This window comes from Anabrus simplex, chromosome 7, assembly GCF_040414725.1.
Source record: "Anabrus simplex isolate iqAnaSimp1 chromosome 7, ASM4041472v1, whole genome shotgun sequence".
NCBI classification, from domain to species: Eukaryota; Metazoa; Arthropoda; class Insecta; order Orthoptera; family Tettigoniidae; genus Anabrus; species Anabrus simplex.
Genome location: NC_090271.1, coordinates 161,309,235 through 161,331,762, shown reverse-complemented (window position 1 = coordinate 161,331,762; position 22,528 = coordinate 161,309,235). Strand labels below are relative to the sequence as shown.

Below are 22,528 nucleotides of genomic sequence, written 5' to 3'. Positions count from 1 at the left end.
ATTAAAGTTTACTAATTTCCTACTCATAACTTTTCAGACAACCCAATAATACGTTAGTTTGCAAAACAATTTTCTCTAAGATTTTTCTGACAGAAAACTTTCTTCAGCTCATCCCATGTACTTTTGGGATCAATGGGGCCATGCTGGCTCATTCTGGGTTTCAGTATGGGGTTTGTGCCCAAATACCCTTCGTGACGTCATGTGTTTCTTAGATGGAAATTTGAATTTGGGATCGACTGGAATTCGAATCATCATCATTCTTATGGAAAGCCAAGTAGCTAAGCTAGCTAAGCCACTGGTTTCATCACAATCCCAATAAGATTTTCTACCAAGTAATTAATTTCCTGTATCTTTAATGATATTCAACTGACGAGAAAAATCCTCATATTTCCTCCATTTGTCAGTTATTAACGATACAGTACTGGACATCTACAATGATAATAATAAATGACAAGAAGATTATCTAAATATTTTATTAATTATGATCTTGGCATTAATCACAGAATACAGAATATATTTCTCTTAATATGATGCAATTTGTACTGGTAAGAGGTAGACTTGTCAATGTGTTCACTTCATAAAGTGGAGATAACGCTCTCACTGTTAGATATATTGACTTTACCCAATAAAACTTTCCGCTGCAGCTTCTGCAAGAAAATAAGTGAAATAATTAATTTCAAATATAATATTAATAAGATACATACTGAACAGAAAGTATAAAACTAACAACAGAAGTATCACACTTGCCTTGGTGAAGATCTCTGCCATTAGACGATTTGTTCTATAATCCTCTTTTTTCTTCCTTTCAGCTTTCTTACTTTTAACTTCAGCAGTTCTTTGGTATAATTTTCTGGTCTGTACGTGCATTATCCGGCGTGAATGCCAAGAAGATTTGTCTAAAATAAAATATATAGGGTTAAGTCACAGCATTATTATATATTTCCTGCATAAATAATAAATACGCATAATACTGACATATAATAGCAAAATCTTGGTGACCAGGATTCATTCAAAGCAAATATTTCTTAATCTCCACCAACTTTCCTTTTAAAATGAAGTTTATTGAACAGGAAATGAAAATATTTTGGTAATTTTTTAGTAGTATTTAGAGTTCCCATTAATCTTGTTTTACCCCAGATAGTAATGTTTGATAACAATGTTCCAGTGTTCTGTCTTTTCTCCTAATGCCCCACTTTATAAGTGTCTTTCCTAAAAGAAACCATGGAAAATGGAAATCTAAAAGATTTGAAATAGGTATGTAGTTACAAGTACTAGAAAATGAAAGACAAACAACTTATGAAGAGTTTCAAAATTATTCAGTAGATTTCTGTATCACCTGTAGTGAATATACTCAAGAGTGGTGTCCATCAATTGCCAACACTCTTTAGACTACGGATTGGATCACTCTGAAGAGAAAGGAGCCTAAGACATAGAGGGCCATACAAGAAAGTTTTTTATTCATGAAGACAATGTCACCAAATTGATTGAATGAGTTCATGTCTCTTCTTTTTACAAAATGTCCCAGGCTTTTAAATTTAAAAAGTAAATCTAAATGTCATGTACATTTAAAAATACATTATAGAAATCCTACAGTAGTAGTTTACACAAATACCAACAGACTACTTTACTATCTAACATTATTGCGAATGGACAACAAAATAGTAGAACAACAATGAAAATCTGGGAAAGTGAAAGCAGAAATGGAAAGTGAATTAACGTGACAAGTACATAAAAAAACATAAATATTCCACATTAAATATTCATTAATGAGAGTAGATTAGGATATCAGAGAGGAGTGTTTCTAAGTTTAGTATTATTAATATCTGTAGTAAACAAGTGATATTACGGATGCAGAAATTTTCTCACAGAACTGGAGGGTTTATCGCTGAGATACAGCACCGGCCATAAGTATTTTGACATTCATATTTGCGACCATAGATAGTGTAAATGATACCCATGTAAAAAAACAAACAGGAGCCCATTTCATTACTTAACCTGCTTGTGTCTGAGTAGACAGTTCAGTGTTGTTTATGTTTTAAACCTAGCAGTAAAGTGGGACAAAATGTGGAGACCATACTGTAAGTATTTTGACATATGAGATTTTACTTATAACAATGATTTACTTACATCTGATTTCCCTTTCTTTCTTTCACCCAATCATCATCATCATCATCATCATCATCATCATCATCATCATCATCATCATCATCACGTTATTTGCTTTACATCCCACTAACTACTTTTACGGTTTTTGGAGATGCAGAGGTGCCAGAATTTAGTCCCGCAAGAGTTCTTTTATGTGCCAGTAAATCTACCGACACAAGGCAGATGTATTTGAGTACCTTCAAATACCACCGGACAGAGCTAGGATCGAACCTGCCAAGTTGGAGTCAGAAGGCCAGCACCTCAATCGTCTGAGCCATTCACCTGGCAATCTGACTTTTTAGCTCTACAACAAATGAATAAGGCATTCCATTCTCTCTTTGACCTGTTAGTACAGCTGGATAGACTACATAAGATTTTGTTCAGTAAATTATAAATGAACAACAACTTTTTTTAAGTGTAACAAAATCAATAAAGGATCACTGTAATATAACCAAGTGCAATGGTGCAATTTTTTGATTGGTGGGAGCGTGCATCTTACTAATTGTGTAAGTCTTATTTGCATATTTCAGAGTTAGGGTTGGAAGTCTGGGGGATTGAGATTTAAATTCTATATAACTGATAATTATAAATAATAATAATAATAATAATAATAATAATAATAATAATAATAATAATAATAATAATAATAATAATAATAATAATAATAATAATAATAATAATAATAATAATTTTAAGTCCCACCAATTGCTTTCTCAGTTTTTGGAAATGCCGAGGTAACAGAAGTTTGCTGCCTGCAGGAGTTCTTTAATATGCCTGTAAATCTATCAACATGAAGCTGATGCATCTGAGCACCTTTAAATACCACCAGAGTGAGCCGGGATTGAACCCATCAGCACAAGTTCAGAAGCACTCTACCACCTGAGCTACCCAGCCTGGTGGTTTCTCAAAAAATCTATGAGTAAGCTCAGGTAAATTTCTGTAATGATTTGTACTTATAATTTCAGTTTTGTATTGAATCATTCTGTTCATGGTCGAAGAATGCTGATTTTATAATTATTATGGGAATTATATGAGACCACAAAGAAAGCGCCTTGGGTGGCATTTCATTGTGTCAGAGTATCTAAGATTGTGCGCTTTTCGTGAGAATGTAGCATCAGACGCGAGCTGAAGTTTCTAGATGCTCATTAAAATTTATTACCCCAGCGAACCTCTTCACTGAAGCTTGGGAAGCAAGCAGCTCCGAGAGATATCGCGGGAATTTTTACATTGGAGGGAAAGGAATTTATTTAATATCTTCGATTACAAGATGACCACAGAGGATCGGATACCACAAACACACTCAGGACATTTTTCTGAAAATTTTGATATGCGGCATGCCTATAGTTATAATCATAATAAAAGTATGAGTACTTAATATGCATCTCGCGGGAGAAATTTTCCATACCGCGGGCGCGCCTTGGAAGCCCACCCACGCAGAGCTTGGTAGCGTGGATGCTAGACTGCTAATATATACGACTGACGAGCGCACTAGAATCATTTCACTGTGTGCATCGCTGTCTGTCACACCGCTGCTCCGCGCAGAGAAGACCGACTTTATCTACAAGCAACGCAGTCAGGGTTCACCATATACTTGGGAGATGAACTTTATACAGCAAGTGTTGACCTGTTTCCTTATAAGAATGTTCTGCTGTTAGTAATGCTGTTCGTGCATAGTCACATTGCATAATCTGAGGTTCACACTGTCCTAAATGAATGACACATACTAGTGTGGGCTCAGAAGATTGAAGTTAATGTAATTTGGTCACTAGAGAGAACAGTCAAGAGTAAAGTGCAGTGCAGTTGAGAACTGTGTATCTATACGGCTAGGCTAATGCTCAGAATGTGACCTGATATTATGAGATTAAAGGAAAAGGTTAGAGGGGAGATATAGGCATCGAACAGAGGACACAAGTTAATGTGATTTTCCTTACAGTTTCTCCTATATCACGAGTGGACGGGACACTGCTCATACATCACAGTGAAGCGGTAATTGGGACCGAAGCTGTCGAGGATTCTTCACGGCATCGAGGTGCGAACCAAGACCGTTGGCAACGTCCAATCATCACGACATCGAGGAGGCTATCACCACGTCACCTGAACGAGCTGCAGAGAACATCACAGCCGACCAGGATGTCCACCAGTCATTGAACCATGAGTGCTTTCACTAGCTTCTAACGCCGACATGATGGCATAAATTCGTAATGTCCTCTAGGGGAGCTGTTCAGTTATATCATCAGACACAGGTCAGATAATTCCATTGTTTAAGCATGCAGCACCGCAATAATGGTTAAATTTATAGATAGAGTTGGCTCTCTACCAATATGTAAATAGGTTAGGCTATTAATGCCCGTGTATATAGAATTTATGCTTTAGTTAGTTTATTAATTTGCATGTTTTTAGTCTTAGGTATTTTGTGTGTGTCATTATTGCAGATATTCTATTCAGGATAGGAAAATTGAGTTCATGTATTTCATTTCACCGGGACCTATACAGTCTTATACGAGTGTAACCAAGACAATCAGTTTAGGTACGATCCAGGTGCATGTGCAGTGTAGACTGTAATGTTAGTTGTCATATGAAGAAAACCTAAGATCTTCTATATCTCCTAAACACACTTGGGTTGGCGTATCAAGCTGAGCCAGTCATATCATAAGAAGCCTATCAGAATTGAGAAATAAAGTCACTGTGCCCAGAGTATTAAGTCGAGTCCCTAAAGAGAATAAGAATAATAATCTAGTGATAATTGGTGAAGGTATGTGCCCATAGGAAGGCCGGTATATATATAAGAATGTGCCGCTGAGAGCACTAATGCTAAATAATGATTGGGCCTGTTGTATTTGATTTTATCTGCGAAAGAGTGTTGAATTTGTGATATATGGAATAAAATGGCCTGTAGTAATTATTTTATAATGAGGACAATAGGTATGTTAGACTCATGGGCCGGGAAGAAGGGAGGATCACACCCTCCTTGTCTCTGTTTACGTGCTGTCAGCTGAGGGAGATATTTATGGCTGAAAGGAATGGTGGCTCAGTTGGTACAAAAAAACCGAGGGGGTGAGAGTCAAGTATAGGTCGTTTCTGACGTCAGGACACTAAAGTTGGAATGTTGAAACTGTATGTTTGTCAGTCAAGAATTCAGGAGAGCAGTGACCTTTTTATATTGGTTTGGTAGATGAAATTTTATACACGCTAGTTGATGTCATTCATAGAAGCACATAACTCATAGATGTATATGCATGTAGTAAAATATATGTTCTTCTCATGTGTGTGTTGTCAAATGGTGGTACTTGGGAGAGTCTCACGATCGATTCCCAGATAGTTGTGTGTATATTGGATGCTTGTTTAGAACTTGTAGGATAATTAGGAGCACTGAGGCATAGATTCACGTTAGAAACAAGGTAGATTCTTAGCAGATAGGAGTTGCCTACGAGCAGATTTATATTTAAATTCATTTTAATTAACGTAACTATTATGGTGTTGTTGCAGCGCTTAACCTTTACATGAGGCCGACATCTCTTCCACAACGTTTACATGTGACGCAAGATACCCGTTTTGTAAAGAACTGATTAATTTGTTTATAGACTATCATGTCAGTTATATATATTTTTGATCTTTGTTAATTATCAGAATTTTTAGATTATTGTAATAAACCAATTTGTTAAAATCGGATATGCAGCTCAACCATTATTATTTTTTTAGCGATTGTTAGTTAACACCTTGCATATTTTTTTATTCCTCTTCATTTATTTATTTTATTATGGTAACCCTTTCCTTACCCATTACCCCTGAAGATGCTGTTACGCTGGAGCTGATGGAGAGGATAGTCATGCAAGGTAAGCTATGTGCCAGATTGATTCACTTAACGGTGAATGTATTGTTCACTATAATGCACTTGGTCCGATCTCAGCATTGGCTTGACGTGGACTAAGTCATTATAGGGCACAGTATATACTGATGGCCAATTGAATTAGCTGTGGTTTTGACAAAGCAACGCTGTGGTTGTCCTGGTGAATGAAATAGAATGTCATGGCAAGTGACTGTGATGCTGTCAGACCTAGTACTGGCCGTATAAGTAACAGCTGAGCACAGAATAGGTAAGAAACAAGATCCCAGCACATTTTATTATGGCCAGATTGTTGATGCCAAACACATGGCGGCACTGACCTTTCCATGGACCGCCATGTTAAGATTGTAGCGCGAGTATGTGGACTGAGAAAAATCACCAGCTTAAAGGTCAACTGCCATAGTTTCCAATGCACTGATGACAGGGTTCACTGTCCGCTAGCTTGATTGGTAAGTGCGGATCGACGGGCCATGGTGCAGCTGATCACTCACAAATTCGATGATGCACAACAATGAAGTGTGAGCAACCATACCATCCAGAACCATCTCCTCACAATATGGTTCAGAAACTGCCGTCTCACAAAGGTATCTCTGCTGACTGCGCGTCTCAAGGCACAAAGACCGACATGAACAAAGGAACTTTCAAACAATGGAATAAGGTCACCTGAACAGCTGAGTTGAGGCATCAGTCGGTAGACACTGATGACATGGTATGAGTGAGTTGCCGAGCACATGTACCATTGGATCTCTCTTGCCAGCTGGAAGTGGTAGTGGTGTCCTCAGATGGAAACTGTCCATATGGGAATAAGTGGAATTCTGGGGAGATCAGCCAATGTCTCTCACTTGCGAATGATACAGGAATCTGCTGTCAGATTAAGTCCACCCATTTGTTCACTTCCAGCACTCTGGAGGAGACCTGTACCTACAGCAAGAAAATGCACTGGCCCCTTGCTCTCAAACTGTGGATGACTGGTTCGAAGAAGACTCCTTATACATGAGGTTGTTTACTTGGTCCCCAAGTTCACCCAACTTCAATCCTATTGAGCACATCTGGGATGCTGTCAAGAGGGATGTACGCTCCCTTGATCCTGCTCTGCCTAATCTCCGTAGATTATAGGAGGCTGTGCAGTGGTCATGGAACAGTATGGCTCCCCAATGCTTCTGGTGTCTTGTGGACTCCATGACATGCAGCATCATTGCCATCATCAGGAAGAAAAACTGTGATACGCACTACTAGCCAGATACCTCTAATTCCTCATCAGTGTAGGTTGTAATAATTTTAGATAAGTGCAAGTAGTCAAAATGAGATGAGATAGCAATAAAATAACTACATGACAGTAATATGTCCTGAAGCCCTATAGGCTGCTGAATGCTTTGCCCTTACTCACTATGGTGAGATAGGAAGGATCCAAATGAAAGAGAGGAAATTCCTAAGAAAGATTCTCAGCCCACATCAAAATTCTGAAGGTGAATATCGCCTGAAGTCAAATGCATAGTTGTACTCTAAATTTGAAAGCTCTCCAGTCTTATGTTTCTACAGTCTTCTATCTCGAATGCCTAACACCAGAAGATATCGAAGAGTTCTTGATCTTTTCCTAACCTGATATGTACCACTCCGAGGACAACTGCAGTGAAGGAGGATCTGCCTGATCTTTCTGAACATTGGTTCATGAAATAAATAAGTTCAGAACCTGGGTACAGGGGTTAAAGGATCTTCTGGAAAGAACGAGGAGACGACCTGATGCAAAGTGGTCCAAAAAGTGAAGAACTGCGTTCTCCTCAAGATGAAGGAGTACTGGAAATCCAAAAGGGCTGACAAATATTAACCGTGGTACTAAACAATATGTTAAAAAAAGTAACATAACAAAAACTAATGTAATACAGTTCAGTGTACTTTATTTGGAGGGGGTGTCAAAGGTTTTTTGACCCCAGTGATGTATATGAGCCTGTATACACACAAGAATTTGCCCCAAATTTTTCTGAAATTCAGATACCGGTATTTAAGGCATAGGATCCCATTCAGAACAAAGAACAAAAATGCTGTATCTGTATATCCAAAATTCCACAGTGGAAAACTGGTGAAAATTTCAAAACAAAGCATATAGATAACTTAAATATAACACAGAGTCTGCATTTTTCAACTATTCACTAGACACAAGCCATAAAAATGCAAACAACAACGCACAAAGATGGACATTCTCTACAGCAGCCCTTACAGGCACATCCTTAACCAAGAACCAAATACAGCCCCAAGAACAACAGAAACAAACTGAAATTCTGTTGCAACCACCATTTTACCCAGACCTAACACCCACCATTACCAACTATTTATGCAACTGAACAACTACCTCATATCAAAATCTAGAACCTAGGCAATAAAGAAAGGTATCCCAAGAATTTCTTGTTTCATGTGAAACAGGTTCCTACTGGATGGTCTTGGAATCATACATACACTGCTAGCAGGGGTGGATAGTTGCTGAAGGAGTTAATTTCAAAAAAATACTTGGTATATCTCCATCATACCTCTTTCATGTTTACCCTTCAAATCAGTCACTAAAATTACTTCATAGCAGTAACAAGGTATTTTTAAATCACCTTGTGTTTGCCGAGAGCTGCTAGTTGTAGGTCTGGTCGATTCCTGCTCGCTGGACAAGGCCAGCAGTTCCTGCCGCCGCATATGACGCATCTCTCGCAAGTACGCAAGGTCCACCATACACTGCCGCCTCTTATCGGCACACATTATGTAGTCAGGTCGATTTGCTTTCAGGTACTCCTACATAAAAAAAACAAATGTAAATTTCACACAAGAGAAAAAGTGAATGGGATTACATGAAAGTTAATCAATGAGTAACATAACAAGGCCAATAGTTTGAAGGAGAACTGATCTGATAATACAGGAGGCCTTCGAGGCTTGAACTATGTCTATACCACAACAGAGGTGTAAGAACTATTCCACTCAAACAGCCACAAGGAACTATTCTGTATTTTTAACTCAAATTTTGCACAGGTATTGAGGTTTACCCTACAATTTCAGTTCATTTCTACTAAGATTACTCAAAAATGATCTTCCAAAGTCATCTCTAATATTGTAGAATCTACAATAATATTAATAATCACTGTTCTTATTCCAAAACTATGAATGTGTAGAATGAGTAATTTGATTCTGCTCTTAGAATATTTGTGGTTTGTTGGTTCCTACACCAAAAGTTTAATCATTTATTGTAACATTTAGTAAATACTGTATACAGTTTGACTTCTGTCAGACAACTAAATAAGATTGTTCACAAGGAACAAAATATATGTAAGGAAACAAACAGAGAACAGTAATTTACTATGTAAACATGCATGGATAGAGTACACACAAAAAGAAACACATGGGTCCAAAATTTTCAACTGCAGCCTTCGTCACTGGGAGATTAATGGATTTCCTCCTGCCCCCGCCCCCCCTCCTATTAAATTGTGTAATATCCTTTAAACAAATTTTATGTTAGTTCTGATGATGTGTATTTTTTTTACCTAATTGTGCATTTTTTTACAAGTTGTTTTACATCGCACCGACACAGACAGGTCTTATGGCGACGATAAATTGTGCATTATTGTGAACTTTGTTATTTAATGCTAGTTATTTTACTCAAATTTCCTTGTATGTGTGTGATTAGATATTTAATCTTTTTCCTATCACAAAGTCTTGCAAAGCCTAGTGAAAAAGAAAGGAAGACAAAAGTGATTTTTTGAGAATGGGGTTTGAACTCCTAGGCTTGAACACAGTTGTAAATGGTAGTTGTTGTTTAATCTAATGGAATAATTCACATTTGAGACAGTATCTGTGTTAACATGAAGTAGCTAGAATTCTCCTTTCCTCCTGAGTTATTTCCTTTTTTGTAATGCTTGAAGTAACCAGGTGAATTTTTTAGAGCAAAATACATCATTCTTATTTAATCCTCACTACCAGTATCTCTGTATTGTTACTGTCCCACTATCACATGCATAATCAGAGTAAGCAAGCAATTTGGCTTTAAAACAGACATTCAGAAAATATTCACACAGAAAATCACCAAAACTGTAATCACACTGGATGTAAACATTATTGAAAGGGTATCAGATTTTAAGTACCTAGAAATCTGGCAAATATAAATTTGGGATCTGGATCTAGGTATCAAAACCAGAATCAGCACTGTGAGAAGTGTGTTTCTGAAATTAAAGCATTTTGTGTGAAACTGTGACCTATGACCATTGGCATGTTGTGAAGTGTTACATGTTGCCAGTGCTGCTTGACAGCAACTACAGGCTTGGTCAATGAACCGACTGCAAAAATATTCAAAATCCTATGGGCAGACCACATCACCAATGAGGTTGTCCATCATGCTAGGAAATTATGTGCAGTCTTGATCCTTTCAAAACGCAGGAAAGCAGACCCATCTTCCAAAATGACAAATACAACCCTGATCATAGGAAGGAAATATGAATGTAGAGGATTATCCTGCATGCGGAACTTCTGACAGCGGTTCAACATCCACAATACAATAACTCTGATGGGGAAAAACAGAAAAATTATTTCATAGAGGTTCAAACGTCTGTGAGGAGATGACAGTAGCAGTAGCAGCAGCAGCAGCAGCAGCAGCAGCATAAGAAGAAGAAGCGCCATGTGCCATCTCTGGGCGAGTGGATGATGCAATAGCCACCTGACCCATATAGCTCGCCCAGTGATGTCATGGTAACAGCTAAAGCATGAATTTGTTGGGAGAGTGAGAAGAGATTTCTGCAAACAATTTCTGACGCACAAGTGCTAACGCATTATGGAATTAAGAACATTGTGATTAAATTCAAAACTAACAAAAAATTCAGGATATTTGTGAAAGACTTGAGCAATCTCCTGAAAAACTGCAAGGAAACTGATTCAGCGAAGTCATATTCATCTGCACGGCGGATGTCAAGAAAACTGAAATTTAAGCCTTACAAAGTAGTAGTAGTAGTAGTAGTAGTAGTAGTAGTAGTAGTAGCAGCAGCAGCAGCAGCAGCAGCAGCAGCAGCAACAGCAGTAGTAGTAGTAGTAATAGTAGTAGTTTTTCTTTGTTGTGGCAGGGGAAAATCTTTTAAAGACACCACTCTGTGGGGGAGTTGGATTTCCACCAACTAAAAACCCCTGCCCTCTTCACTCAGCCCATTCTGGAACTGCTTGATGGTATGACATCAGAATGGAGTGATGTATATTATTATGTTCTTCCTTTCTCTTCTTTCTCCTTCGTCCCCATAATGCTTGTCGCCATTACCTTTACTGTGTTCCAGGCAAGCGGGCTCTCCAACATGATCTGAACCAGATTCCCTGGCATGATTCATCGGCTAAGTTGTTGGCAGGCTTTCCTTCTTTCTTCCCATCAAAAACAGTAGAAAAAAGTGTGTTCTACTGTACACCTTTCAGAACAGTACCAACAACCATCTCCCTGCGTCTTTCCCATCTTCATGGCGTATACGCCGAATCTTCCATGTCCTGTCAGGATCTGCGACAGATAGTCATCTACCTGCCGATGTCTATATTTAAGCCAGTCTCCTATGTCGGGTATTAGCTTTTTTGTCTATTGGCCAACATCGGTTGTGCCATCCCATCGGCCTTGCCAGTCCAGTAAGAGTTGGTTCCTCAAGGCTTTCTTTTGTTCAGCAGATATAGCCGCACCCCTTTCATGCCAAAGTTTTCTCTCTACAACGAGGAGGTCAATGGGAATACTGGCAGCTACAACTTGTAAAGCTGCTGTCGAAACAGTTCGATATGTGCAAATAACTCTGAGCAGCATTTTCCTCTGTACTCTTTCCATAGCTCTTCGCTGTATCTTACTCCTGAGTGCATTGTGCCAGATAGGTGCAGAATAAAGTAAAATGGAATATACTGCAGAGCACATAATCTGTCTGTTAACTGTTCTTGGTCCCCCGATGTTAGGCATAAGTCTAGCTAATGCCGATGCCTTCTTCTCTGCCTTTTGAGTCACTGCCTTCACATGTGCACCAAATGTGCAATTCCTGTCAATAAGAACCCCAAGGTATCGTACAGACTTCCCTGGGATAATCTTATCATTTAATAAGAAGCGGACATTCTTCCAATTCCTGGAACCTTTCAAAATTACAGCCTCAGTCTTATGTGGAGCCAATCTTAATTTATTATTTACCATCCAAAGGTTAACTTGTCTCAGTGATTCATTAACTCGGAAGGTTAGTTCTTCTAAATTCTCTGCTATTACCACTATTGCGAGGTCATCTGCATAACCGATAGATGTTGTCCCTTTTGTCAGCTGCAGGCATAGGGCGCCATCATACAGAATGTTCCACAAGGTGGGTCCTAGGACAGATCCCTGTGGAACGCCAGCACTCATTTCAAGGTCTTCTAAATCATCAAGTCGTATTCTTCGTCCTTTGAAGTACTTAGCAATTATTTGTTGTAGATACCGAGAAATGTTCTTCCTATGAAGTTCTCTCAAAATAATGCTCCAAGAAGCAGTGTTAAAAGCATTTTTGATATCTAGCATAATCAAAACAGCCCATTTCTCACTTTCTGCCTGTATTTGAATCATCCTCTCAATAGCTTGGGTTGCGGTTCTGCCCTTTCTAAATCCAAACTGGTTCAAAGAAAGTCCTCCCTGTTGTTCAAATTCTTTCTCCAGTCTCGTTTTAATCAATCCTTCGTAAAGCTTGCTCAAGGTGTTTAATATGCAAAGTGACCTGTACGCTGATGGATCTAATGGTAGTAACCAGTTTGAAGATGAAAGCAAAGTGTCCGGTATGCTACTCACTTCGCGCCTAGTTGCTCCCCTGTGCTGGCGTGCTTGTTATTCTCGATTTAGCTTTCAAACAATTTTAAATTGTGAGAGGCCTGATAACGGAGGAAAGAGATACTGCAGAGGAGGCTCTTGCCCTCATGTTGGGTAGTGACTTTGAAGAAGATGACGATGGTAGTGATTTGTCATTGATTCTGGTGAGAACGACTTCAATCACACCTTCTACTTCAGAGTAGTGTGGACGGTAAACATTCCGCTGTCATGTTTAAATACAATTGTTAGCAAACGTAAACTGATTGAAACTGCTTTTGAAGAAGCTGTTCTAAAGTGGTTTGTGCAAGCAAAACCTTCAAACGTGCCAGCAGATGGTACTGTAGTTTGAGCTCAGGCAACACTTATTGCACAGACGATGAGAATTGATGATTTTAAAGTATCTAATGGCTGGATTGACAGATTCAAGAATTGACACGATATAGTTTATAGATGTGTGCGAGCCGAAGCTGCTGCCCTGGATAATGTCGCTACACTGTGCGATACTATTTAAACATGGAAAACTACAATGTTTCCTGCAATTTTGAAAGGCTATACTCCTGACAATATTTTTAATGCAGATGAAACGGGGTTATTTTTTCATCTTCCTCCAGATAAAACCCTGGATTTTAAGGGCACGAAGTGTCACGGTGACAAACTTAACAAGGAAAGGGTTACAGTTCTCCTGTACTGTAATGAAAGTGGAACCAAGAGGTTGGTACCACTGGTTGTTCGAAAAGCATGCAATCCGCAATGTTTCAAGAATGTGCGATCTTTTCCATGTAAGTACACTTCTAACATGAAAGCGTGGATAACTTCCACAGTATTTGAAAATTTCTTACGGCTTGGCATAAGAAACAGAAAAATTGCACTCTTCATTGGTCATCCCCCAAATGTTTCTAATCTGAGAAACATTAAGACATTTTCCTCCCAGCAAACTGCATGAGTAAGCTACAGCCATAAGACCAAGGCATAATATGGTACATGAAGCAGAAGTATCGTAAGAGGCTGGTACAGAGAAGACTGGCTGCAGTGGAATCAATGACGGGAAAAAGCAGTCTTAGATGTCGTGCATTTCATTAAGGCTGCCTGAGGAACAAAACATTATTCAGAACTGTTTCAATGCAGCCGGCTTTTGTCATGTTCGCGCTGATGACGTCACACTAGATGATTTTTCTGAGAGTGAAGAATAGTGCTGAGCAGCAGGAGAGGTAACTTTTGAAACATTCGTCAACGTTGACGACAATGTTCCAATGTGTGAAACTATGACAATAGATGAAATACTTAAGAACAGAAGACGGAAAAAGCACCAGTGCAGAATGAAAGTGATGACGAGGCAGATCCTGAAACAGTTCCCATGGTGTCAAAAGTGATGGAGGCAATGGACATAGTGAAGCGATACATGTGTAGTTGCCAAGTTGATGATGAAGTAATGACTTTATTTAAACAAGATGGACAGTACAGTTTTAAAATTAAAACCAAGAAAGCAATCAACCATACAAATTGATTTCAAACTAGTGTAAATATTCGTGCTCAACTGTGAGGTAAAAAGAGAATTAACATATTTCTCAAAAACATGTACTATATATTCTAAAGTGTGAAATGTAAATACATTTTTAATACATACAGTAAAACCTTGATTATCCATCCCTCGATTCACCGTTCTGCGGATTATCCATTGCCCAAAAAAAAACCTCGATTTTTTAAAAGCAATGTACAGTCGCTCCCAACCTGAATGAGCGTACACTTGATGTCAATAATAATAATAATAATAATAATAATAATAATAATAATAATAATAATAATAATAATAATAATAGTTATTGGTGGGATGGGGTGGGGGGTTGGAAGGAGGCGGGAGGATTTAAGGCGGAGCTGAAGGGTGCAGGAGAAAGGTTAATTGTTTCGGAAAAGTACCTTTAATTAAACTTAGGATTGAGTTCTGGTTGGCTGAATTATTGTTTCAGAGAAAAGTGATAAATCGTAAAGTATGTTGGGTTTCTCTGAGATTTCATTAAGATTGTAATTGGCGTTAAAATATTGGTCAAGGTGTATGTAGTAATTTTCCATTATGTTGAGTAAAGGACCCTTATTTGCTAATTCAAGGATGTCCATGTCCTGTTCGATACTGGTAAAATTATGGTTATAATCTTGCATGTGTTGGCCGACAGCTGAAAACTTATTGTATTTTGTTGCATTAGTGTGCTCATGGTATTTTATATTGAAATTTCTTCCGGTTTGCCCTATGTAGGATATTTCACAAGTATTGCATTTGATCCTATAAACTCCTTATTTAAAAAAAAAACTGCTGGTCTTGTTGGTATGTGAAGTATTGTGTAAAACGTTCATGTTTTTATTGTTGGTTTTGAAAGCTATTTTAACGCCTTGTTTCTTGAAGATATTGGTTAACTTGTAAATATCATTGTTGAACGTGAAGGTGGAAAATGTTAGAGGATTAGTTATTTCTTTTTTGAGGGTAGTTTTAGGGCGATGTTTGTGTTTATTGATTATCCTATAAAATGACTGCAGAAGCCGTTGAATATTGCAATTCCATGGATTGTGTTAAGTTCATTCTTTAGATCTTTCTTGGACATAGGTATGCTGAAAGCTCGATGAACTAGGTTATTGCATGTAGCTCGTTTGTGGGACTGGGGGTGCACTGAATCTTGGTGAATGGTGGAGGCTGTTTGAGTAGGTTTTCTGAATATTTTATAACTAAAAGAATCCGAGTTTCTAGTGATAGTTAAATCTAGAAAGTTAATTTTTTGATTTGATTCGGATTCTAGGTGAATTTGATATGAGGATCGATATTGTTGAGTCTTAGGAGGGTGGTGGAAGCGTTAATTGATTTTTTGTCCATGATTACGAAAACATCGTCAACATATCTGGCCCAGAAGTGAATGTTTTCAAATTCATTGTCAGCGAGGAAATCTAGGTATATTTCTGTCAAGATGCCTGAGGCCGGTGATACCATTGCCAAACCATCCTGTTGGTATATGACATTGTCGAAAGTGAAAAAGTTTTTGTTGACAATTAGTTTTAATACTGTGATGAAATCTTGTATCTCTAGTTTGCTCAAGTGGCTGTTTTTGTTTAAATTGTTTTTAATTATCAGAATTAATTTTGATACTTGTATGCTTGGGTACATATTTACAATATTGAAAGAGTGGATCGAGTAATCAGGTTGCATACTGAACTTGTTTAGTTTTTCTACTAGCTCTGATGTGTTTTTAATAGACTTTTTGGATAAAAATTGATAGTTTTTTCTTAATAAACTTTGGATGAATTGTGATATTTTGTAAAAGGGGCTTGGTTTATAGTTGATAATTGGGCGAATGGGAATGCCGGCTTTGTGTATTTTGGGGAGAGCTTTAGCAGTGGGGAGACCTGAGTTCATATGTATGAGTTTGGCTTTTTCCTGTTCAGTAAATAAAAATGAAGTGTTTTTATGAGTTTGTTTAAGTAGTCTGAATTTTTAGGGTGGGGTCCTTTTTGATTATAGAAAAGGAGCTGTCTGTGAAAAAGTTTTTTGTTTTATTAATATATTCTTTTTCATCCATGATTACTGTAGCATTGCCTTTGTCAGCTTTGGTTACGATGAGTTCGTTGTCATTGATTTTATTTTTGAGGGCGTATATGCGCTCTTGTTCAGCTATTTTTTTCCTTATTATTGAGATCATTCGTGCGGTTGGTTAAATTGGAGAGGATGTTGCTCAGTTTCCTTTTAATATCAGTTCTAACTTCATTCTTCTGGCATTTTGCTTATGGCTAGCTCTGATTCTGTAATTATAGTGGTGGCTATATTGAGGCTGTTCAAATTGGGCCAGCTGTGTTTCGGTCCTTTGGCTAAAGTTAAGTGTTCAATTTCGCAAGGGTGTGTTTGACAGATTTACAACAGGTGGATGAAACTGCTTACAATCGAACGTGTTTCTGTTGAAGTTTCTAGTTTGATGTTATGTAGTTGGGAGTTTTTTAGCCTGTTGAGTTTTTTCTCAAAATCTGATTGTTTCTGGGCTAGTTTGTGGAATTATTTAAAAATCTATTCACGTTTCATGTTGAACGTTTGAAATTGTTTCCTGAGAGGTCAAAGGTCTGACCAGCCAGCTGGAATCACTCCAACGACAGAGTAACAGTATTGCACCAGCTTGCATTCAATGCTAAGGTGAAGACCAGTGAGGACTTCATTAAGATAAGTTCCACAATTCAAGTTTTTAAGGATTTAAAGAGAAATAAACATAAATATTTATACATTTCTAAATATATTTGAGTGTGATATGACAGAATTTGATGATGTTCTTGCAAGAACAAAACATGCCGTTCTATTTTAATTAAGTTGTTTCTTTTGCAGGTATAATTTTGTTACCCTATTGTTTTCTTTTCCAGACAGTTCTACATTTATATATTCAAAATCAGGTTTGGCAGACTGAAGAACCAACAGTTATCAATTAATCCAAGAATAATTCATGGAACTCCACTTCATTACCTTAAAATAAGTTGGGAATGCTATTAGAATTGGACAGCCATTTTAAACGACACCATTAATTCTGACTGACAAATAGAATTAATACTGAACAAACTTTTTTCCTCAACTGATTGAACAAGAAAGGTCACTCGGATATTTCCAGCTACATGGAGCTACAGTACATGAAATGAGAATCCACAGCCTGTTTTCAGTTATTCGACCGGATCAGGAATGGAATGAATGAAGCCGCCATCTAGCGGCGAGGATAGGAATTGTGCTGGCTGCCGAAGCCTGTCGCACTCCTCTGGGGCAATGATTAATGAATGACAGATGAAATGAAATGATATTGGAGAGTGCTGCTGGAATGAAATATGACAGGGAAAACCGGAGTACCCAGAGAAAGACCTGTCCCGCCTCCGCTTCGTCCAGCACAAATCTCACATGGAGTGACTGGGATTTGAACCACAGAACTCAACGGTGAGAAGCCGGCGCGCTGCCGCCTGAGCCATGGAGGCTCTCGGAGCTACAGTACATACCGCACATAATTCAATGAAAGTATTGCATGATGTTTTTGGGGACAATAATTATTACATATTTATTATGACCAGCTCACTTCCCCTATTTAATTCCTTGCAACTTCTATTTATGGGGTAGTTAGAAAGACAGAGTGTATAGAGGTAACCTCCGCACCATAGAACAACTGAAAAATGCAATTCGTACCAAAATTTTGAAGATTCATGAGGCTGAATTGCAGAGAGTGAAATGGAATATCTTCACCATGCTTGTCTGATTATCCACTCATCAAAGCCGATGGGTTTTCTATGGGCGTACGAGAACGGTGTGACGATGGCCATGCTCTTGTTAACTGACACATAGCATGCAGGAAGTACGGTGGCGGCGGCGGTGGTGGTGAGATCAGTTACATGTAATAAGGTGGTGGTGATGCCGGGTTGCACAGCTCAGACGGTTGAGGTGCTGGCTTTCTGACTTCAACTTGGCAGGTTCTATCCTGGCCCAGTCTGGTGGTATTTGAATGTGCTCAAAAACATCAGCCTCATGTCTGTACATTTACTGGCACATAAAAGAACACCCGCGGGACTAACTTGTGGCAATTTGGTGTCTCCGAAAACCGTAAAAGTAGTTAGTGAGCAACAGTATTATTATTATTATTATTATTATTATTATTATTATTATTATTATTATGCAGTTTGGTTACAGACTGGCAATTATGCATGTCAGATCTAGTCAATACAAAACTTTTAATGCTGGAACAAAGTATGGGATAGCTCACCTGTAATGTTAGCTGCGGTGGCTTGGGCTTTTCACTGTGCTTGTTTTCTAGCAGATTGTCAGCAGCACTTTGCATACTTTCATTTGATGAAGGGTTCTCATTCTCTTTACTTGAAGATCTTGATCTCACTCTTTCACTTCCTTCATTTTCCACAACTTTAACATTTTGCAATCCATGCTTGAGTACTGGAATTTTTACCTTAATTTCTGGTAATGATCTCCGTTTCTTGTTTTCAGTCATAATATTTTCAAGTTTGGTAGGCTCAAACGTTAAGACATATGCAAGTGGTTCCTTTTTGGGTTTTGTTACAGGTGTGGGTTCTGGAACACTTACATTTTGGTGTTCTTTTTCTTTTGATTCACTGTCAACTTTCTCAGGTTCTGGATGAGATGTCATTTTACTGTTGGTAGAATTGTGCACAGGACCAGTGCTAGAATTGACCACGGGAACAATGCTAGAGCTGTCCATAGGGCCAGTGTTCTTCTCTACCCTACCACAACAAGGACAGTGTTTCTCCTTTTTGTTTTTTGTAAGAGATGATGGTTCCTTTGTATTCTTGATTCCTTTTGAATCTTCCATAATACTACCACCAGATGATTCAGATGAAGTAACAGTTTCATTTTCCTTATTCTGAGTACAAGACTCACAACATAAACAAAGGTTTTCTTTCTTCCGTCTGTACTTTTGTTCCCGTTTTCTTGATGGTAAATGACAACGGCAACGTTTCCTATCATCTGTAGGGTGCATAGTTACTGCATCTAAAACTAAACCACAGGATGGACACATTTTACCACTATCACTACCTTTCCCTTTCACTTTAGATGCTTGTTCCTTTATATTAGCATTTCTAGAAAACCATAATGGTCGTATCACAGGAAGCTTGTTAATAGAGGGTGTAGTTTGTACAGCAACAGTCTCCGTTGTTTCTGTACCTATCGAAATCATTTTGATACCTGAGAAGGTTTCTTTTGAGTCCTGTGAGGCAATATCATTAGAATTGCCAGATATATCAGGAGATAATACTGATGAGTCAGCAGTGCTTCTAGCGCTCTCAGATTTTGACTTTTGACACTGAGTGCAGATATTCGATATCTTTGTTCTAATATTTCCTAACGTCCTATTCTGTACAATATCCTTCAATAATCGTCTACATTCACAACAACACATTGGGATGGATTTCTTTGGAACATTTTCTTGCTCTGAGGACACAGATTCTGCTTTATGCAAATTAACGTTACTCTCTCTTACATTTTCAGGTAGTACACTCTGTTCTAATGTTTGGTGATAAACATTTATCTTGCCATTCTTCATGTTTCCATTGATGATACTACCTAAAGTAGAACCAGCTGTATCTACCTGTTGAACAATACTGCCAGAAGAATCAAAAGTTGGAGTTGGGGTCATTGCTAAATGCTGACTAGGAACTGTGTTCTCTTTCTGCTTCCTGTATGAGAGAAAAGTATTTGGGCTTGGAATCTGGGTGCAAGTTTCTTTTTTCATAGGTTCTGGAGGAAGAAAATTATGTGAAGACCAGATGACATCATCTGTTTGCCAGGGCATCACAGCAGTTTTCTGTCTGCTTTCAGCTGAACCTGGTTTAGGAAAACTTAGATTCCCAGAGCTCTTCGCAGAAGATGCAGAACTCCTGAAAATAAGAATTCAAATAGAGTCGTTCAGTTAGGAAATGCAATGGAATTAAGAGATTGGTCCTGCTAACATGGACACAACCAATATTCTCTCAACAGTTTAAGATATTGCTATAAGGTTTTCACTAAATGATACCAGCAGTATGTAAGGAGGGAAGTCATTTTTTTTGTATAGCTTTTATTTGCAAGACACATATTCCTATCTATAGAGAAATTGAACCAAATATAATGTTTTTAAATGTAAAACTTTTATTTCAATTGCATTTGAAAGTTTTGAAAAAAAAAAAAAAGGAACTCTGTGATTACACACATATTTGGTAGGTACAAATGTCATGGAACTTGTTGGGTCTGTAGCTGCGAATCGGTCACAGCCTGATGACACATCGTGAGTTTCATCTACAAAGGTAAGTAAATGTCATCTGCCCCATGCTTCAGGCACAATGAACTCCATCACATTCAAACATTACCTAGGTATATTTTTGACACATTTCATTGCAAATGCTACATCACTGAATTCCTCTTTTTAAGAACTTTCAAATGCAGTTGAAAATATCTTTCCATTTAAAAAATAATATTTAGTTCAATTTTGCCTTACAAGTGTTATGAATAGCAGCTGTATGGCAAATTAATCACCCCCTTACAGACTAACATTTAGCAAAAACCTCATTTTGATATCTTAAACTGTTAAGGAAATACTGTGGGTGTCCATGTTAGCTGGACCACCTGGTATATTACAATCAGTGTCTACAATTGTTTAACATTTCAGCAGTGCTGTCAATTAAGTATAACAGATTACTTAGCTCTCAAAGAACTGTTGAGTGTTGAGCCTTAGCCAAGGAATTCCTCGCTAACAAATCAAAACTACAAATGTTTATTTTTCAGATGGTGACATTTCAATACAATGAACTAAAAAAACCTATGGTACACAGAGGCCATTAGGGCTCTTGGCCTGCCATGCCCATATATTCTAATTCTGATAAAACTTGTCATGCAAAACATTTGCTTCAAAATGGTAGCTTGCTTGAGAGAAAGGAAGGAACACCAACATGGATAAATACAATGACAGGTTAGTATGGAAGGATTGAGGAACATAAAGGAGAGATAAGGAAAAATGAAAACACAAAAGGACAAGTACCATACTTCTAGTTCCACTTCTTCTTCAGCCTCAGGAGAAACTTGATTTTACATGGTGTGGGAGACTTCTACATTCACTGAGGGGATTGAGAGATCTTCAGTCATAATTTGGGAGGTATATGATAACAGACCACCAGGATTTAACAAACTCGGTACAGATGCGATAAAACCAGCCAACTACAAGGCCTCAACTGACTACACAGCGTGTTTTTCTGTCATCTGACTTGGAACAAGATACCAAAAGACTAGATAGAAGAAGTTACTGTCCCTCTACTTAAAAAGGGAAACAGGCAAAAATATCAGTCTTTTGTCACACATTTTGAACAACAGCAATGGAGGTAAAGTCCAATCAAAGAGATTGTAGAAAAAAAAAGAGAAAATCAGAGAAAAACTGACCACTGTGTTCTATAACAGCATGGAACTTTGGTAGATTCGATGTGCCCCTTCTGCAGCAGAGTTTTTTTTTTTTTTCCATGAATTGGTCTCTTTGGCCATCTAAGAACCTATAAACGGCAACATCGATAAATTTTGGAAGACAATTGTTATACTTGCCAGCAAGTAAATACTGCCCATGTGATGATGACGTGAAGATAAACTGTAGAGATAGTATGTAAGAAGCTCAACACATGGAACAAAACCTTTGAAGAATGTGGTCGACAAATCAGCCAAACAAAGACAGTAAAAATAAATCAACAGGAAAGAAATACAGCAAGTTGCAATATGTTTCACAAATTTCAAGTTTCAAATTTCCAATACTGCAGAAGTGTCATGGCCATATATTCAAGAGTGAGTTATGAAATTACAATCTCAGTGCATGGTTGTTATATTAAAAATTATAATGCAATGAATGGGAGTTTTTCAAACATAACATTAAGATTAAATCACTGTAAATTATCTCTTTTAAATAACCTATAATACTATGATTTGTGACAATTTTCCTGATCATGTGAGGAACTGATTCAACATTCTGCAATACATACTGTATATGAAAAGTTATAAAATTACCACAGAATTGATTGGAGGAAAGAGTTAGAAATCACATAGAAATACTAGGGAAGGGAGGCTACAAGCTCTCAGAACAATAAATGAGAGATGCACCACAACCAAAACTTACATTGTGGCCTTGTGGCATTGTGTTTAAAAAGCCCACCTGATGGTCACGATGGTGTTAACATATCAAGTACTATGGTCTGGTCAAGTTCCATTTGTGGGG

The 22,528-nt window shown here is 37.9% G+C and overlaps 1 protein-coding gene across 1 annotated transcript in view; it reads right to left on the bottom strand.

Annotated features, from left to right (window-relative positions):
* Positions 1 to 459: 459 nt before the first annotated feature.
* Positions 460 to 22,528, bottom strand: part of LOC136877752 (uncharacterized) — a 68,735-nt gene continuing 46,666 nt past the window's right edge. The window contains exons 5-8 of the mRNA XM_067151959.2: positions 18,536 to 20,180; positions 8,584 to 8,761; positions 748 to 896; positions 460 to 647 (exon numbers count right to left, since the gene is read on the bottom strand). Of these exons, the coding sequence (XP_067008060.2) occupies positions 576 to 647; positions 748 to 896; positions 8,584 to 8,761; positions 18,536 to 20,180 (2,044 nt within the window). The 3' untranslated portion in view covers positions 460 to 575. The remainder of the gene's footprint in view (positions 648 to 747; positions 897 to 8,583; positions 8,762 to 18,535; positions 20,181 to 22,528) is intronic.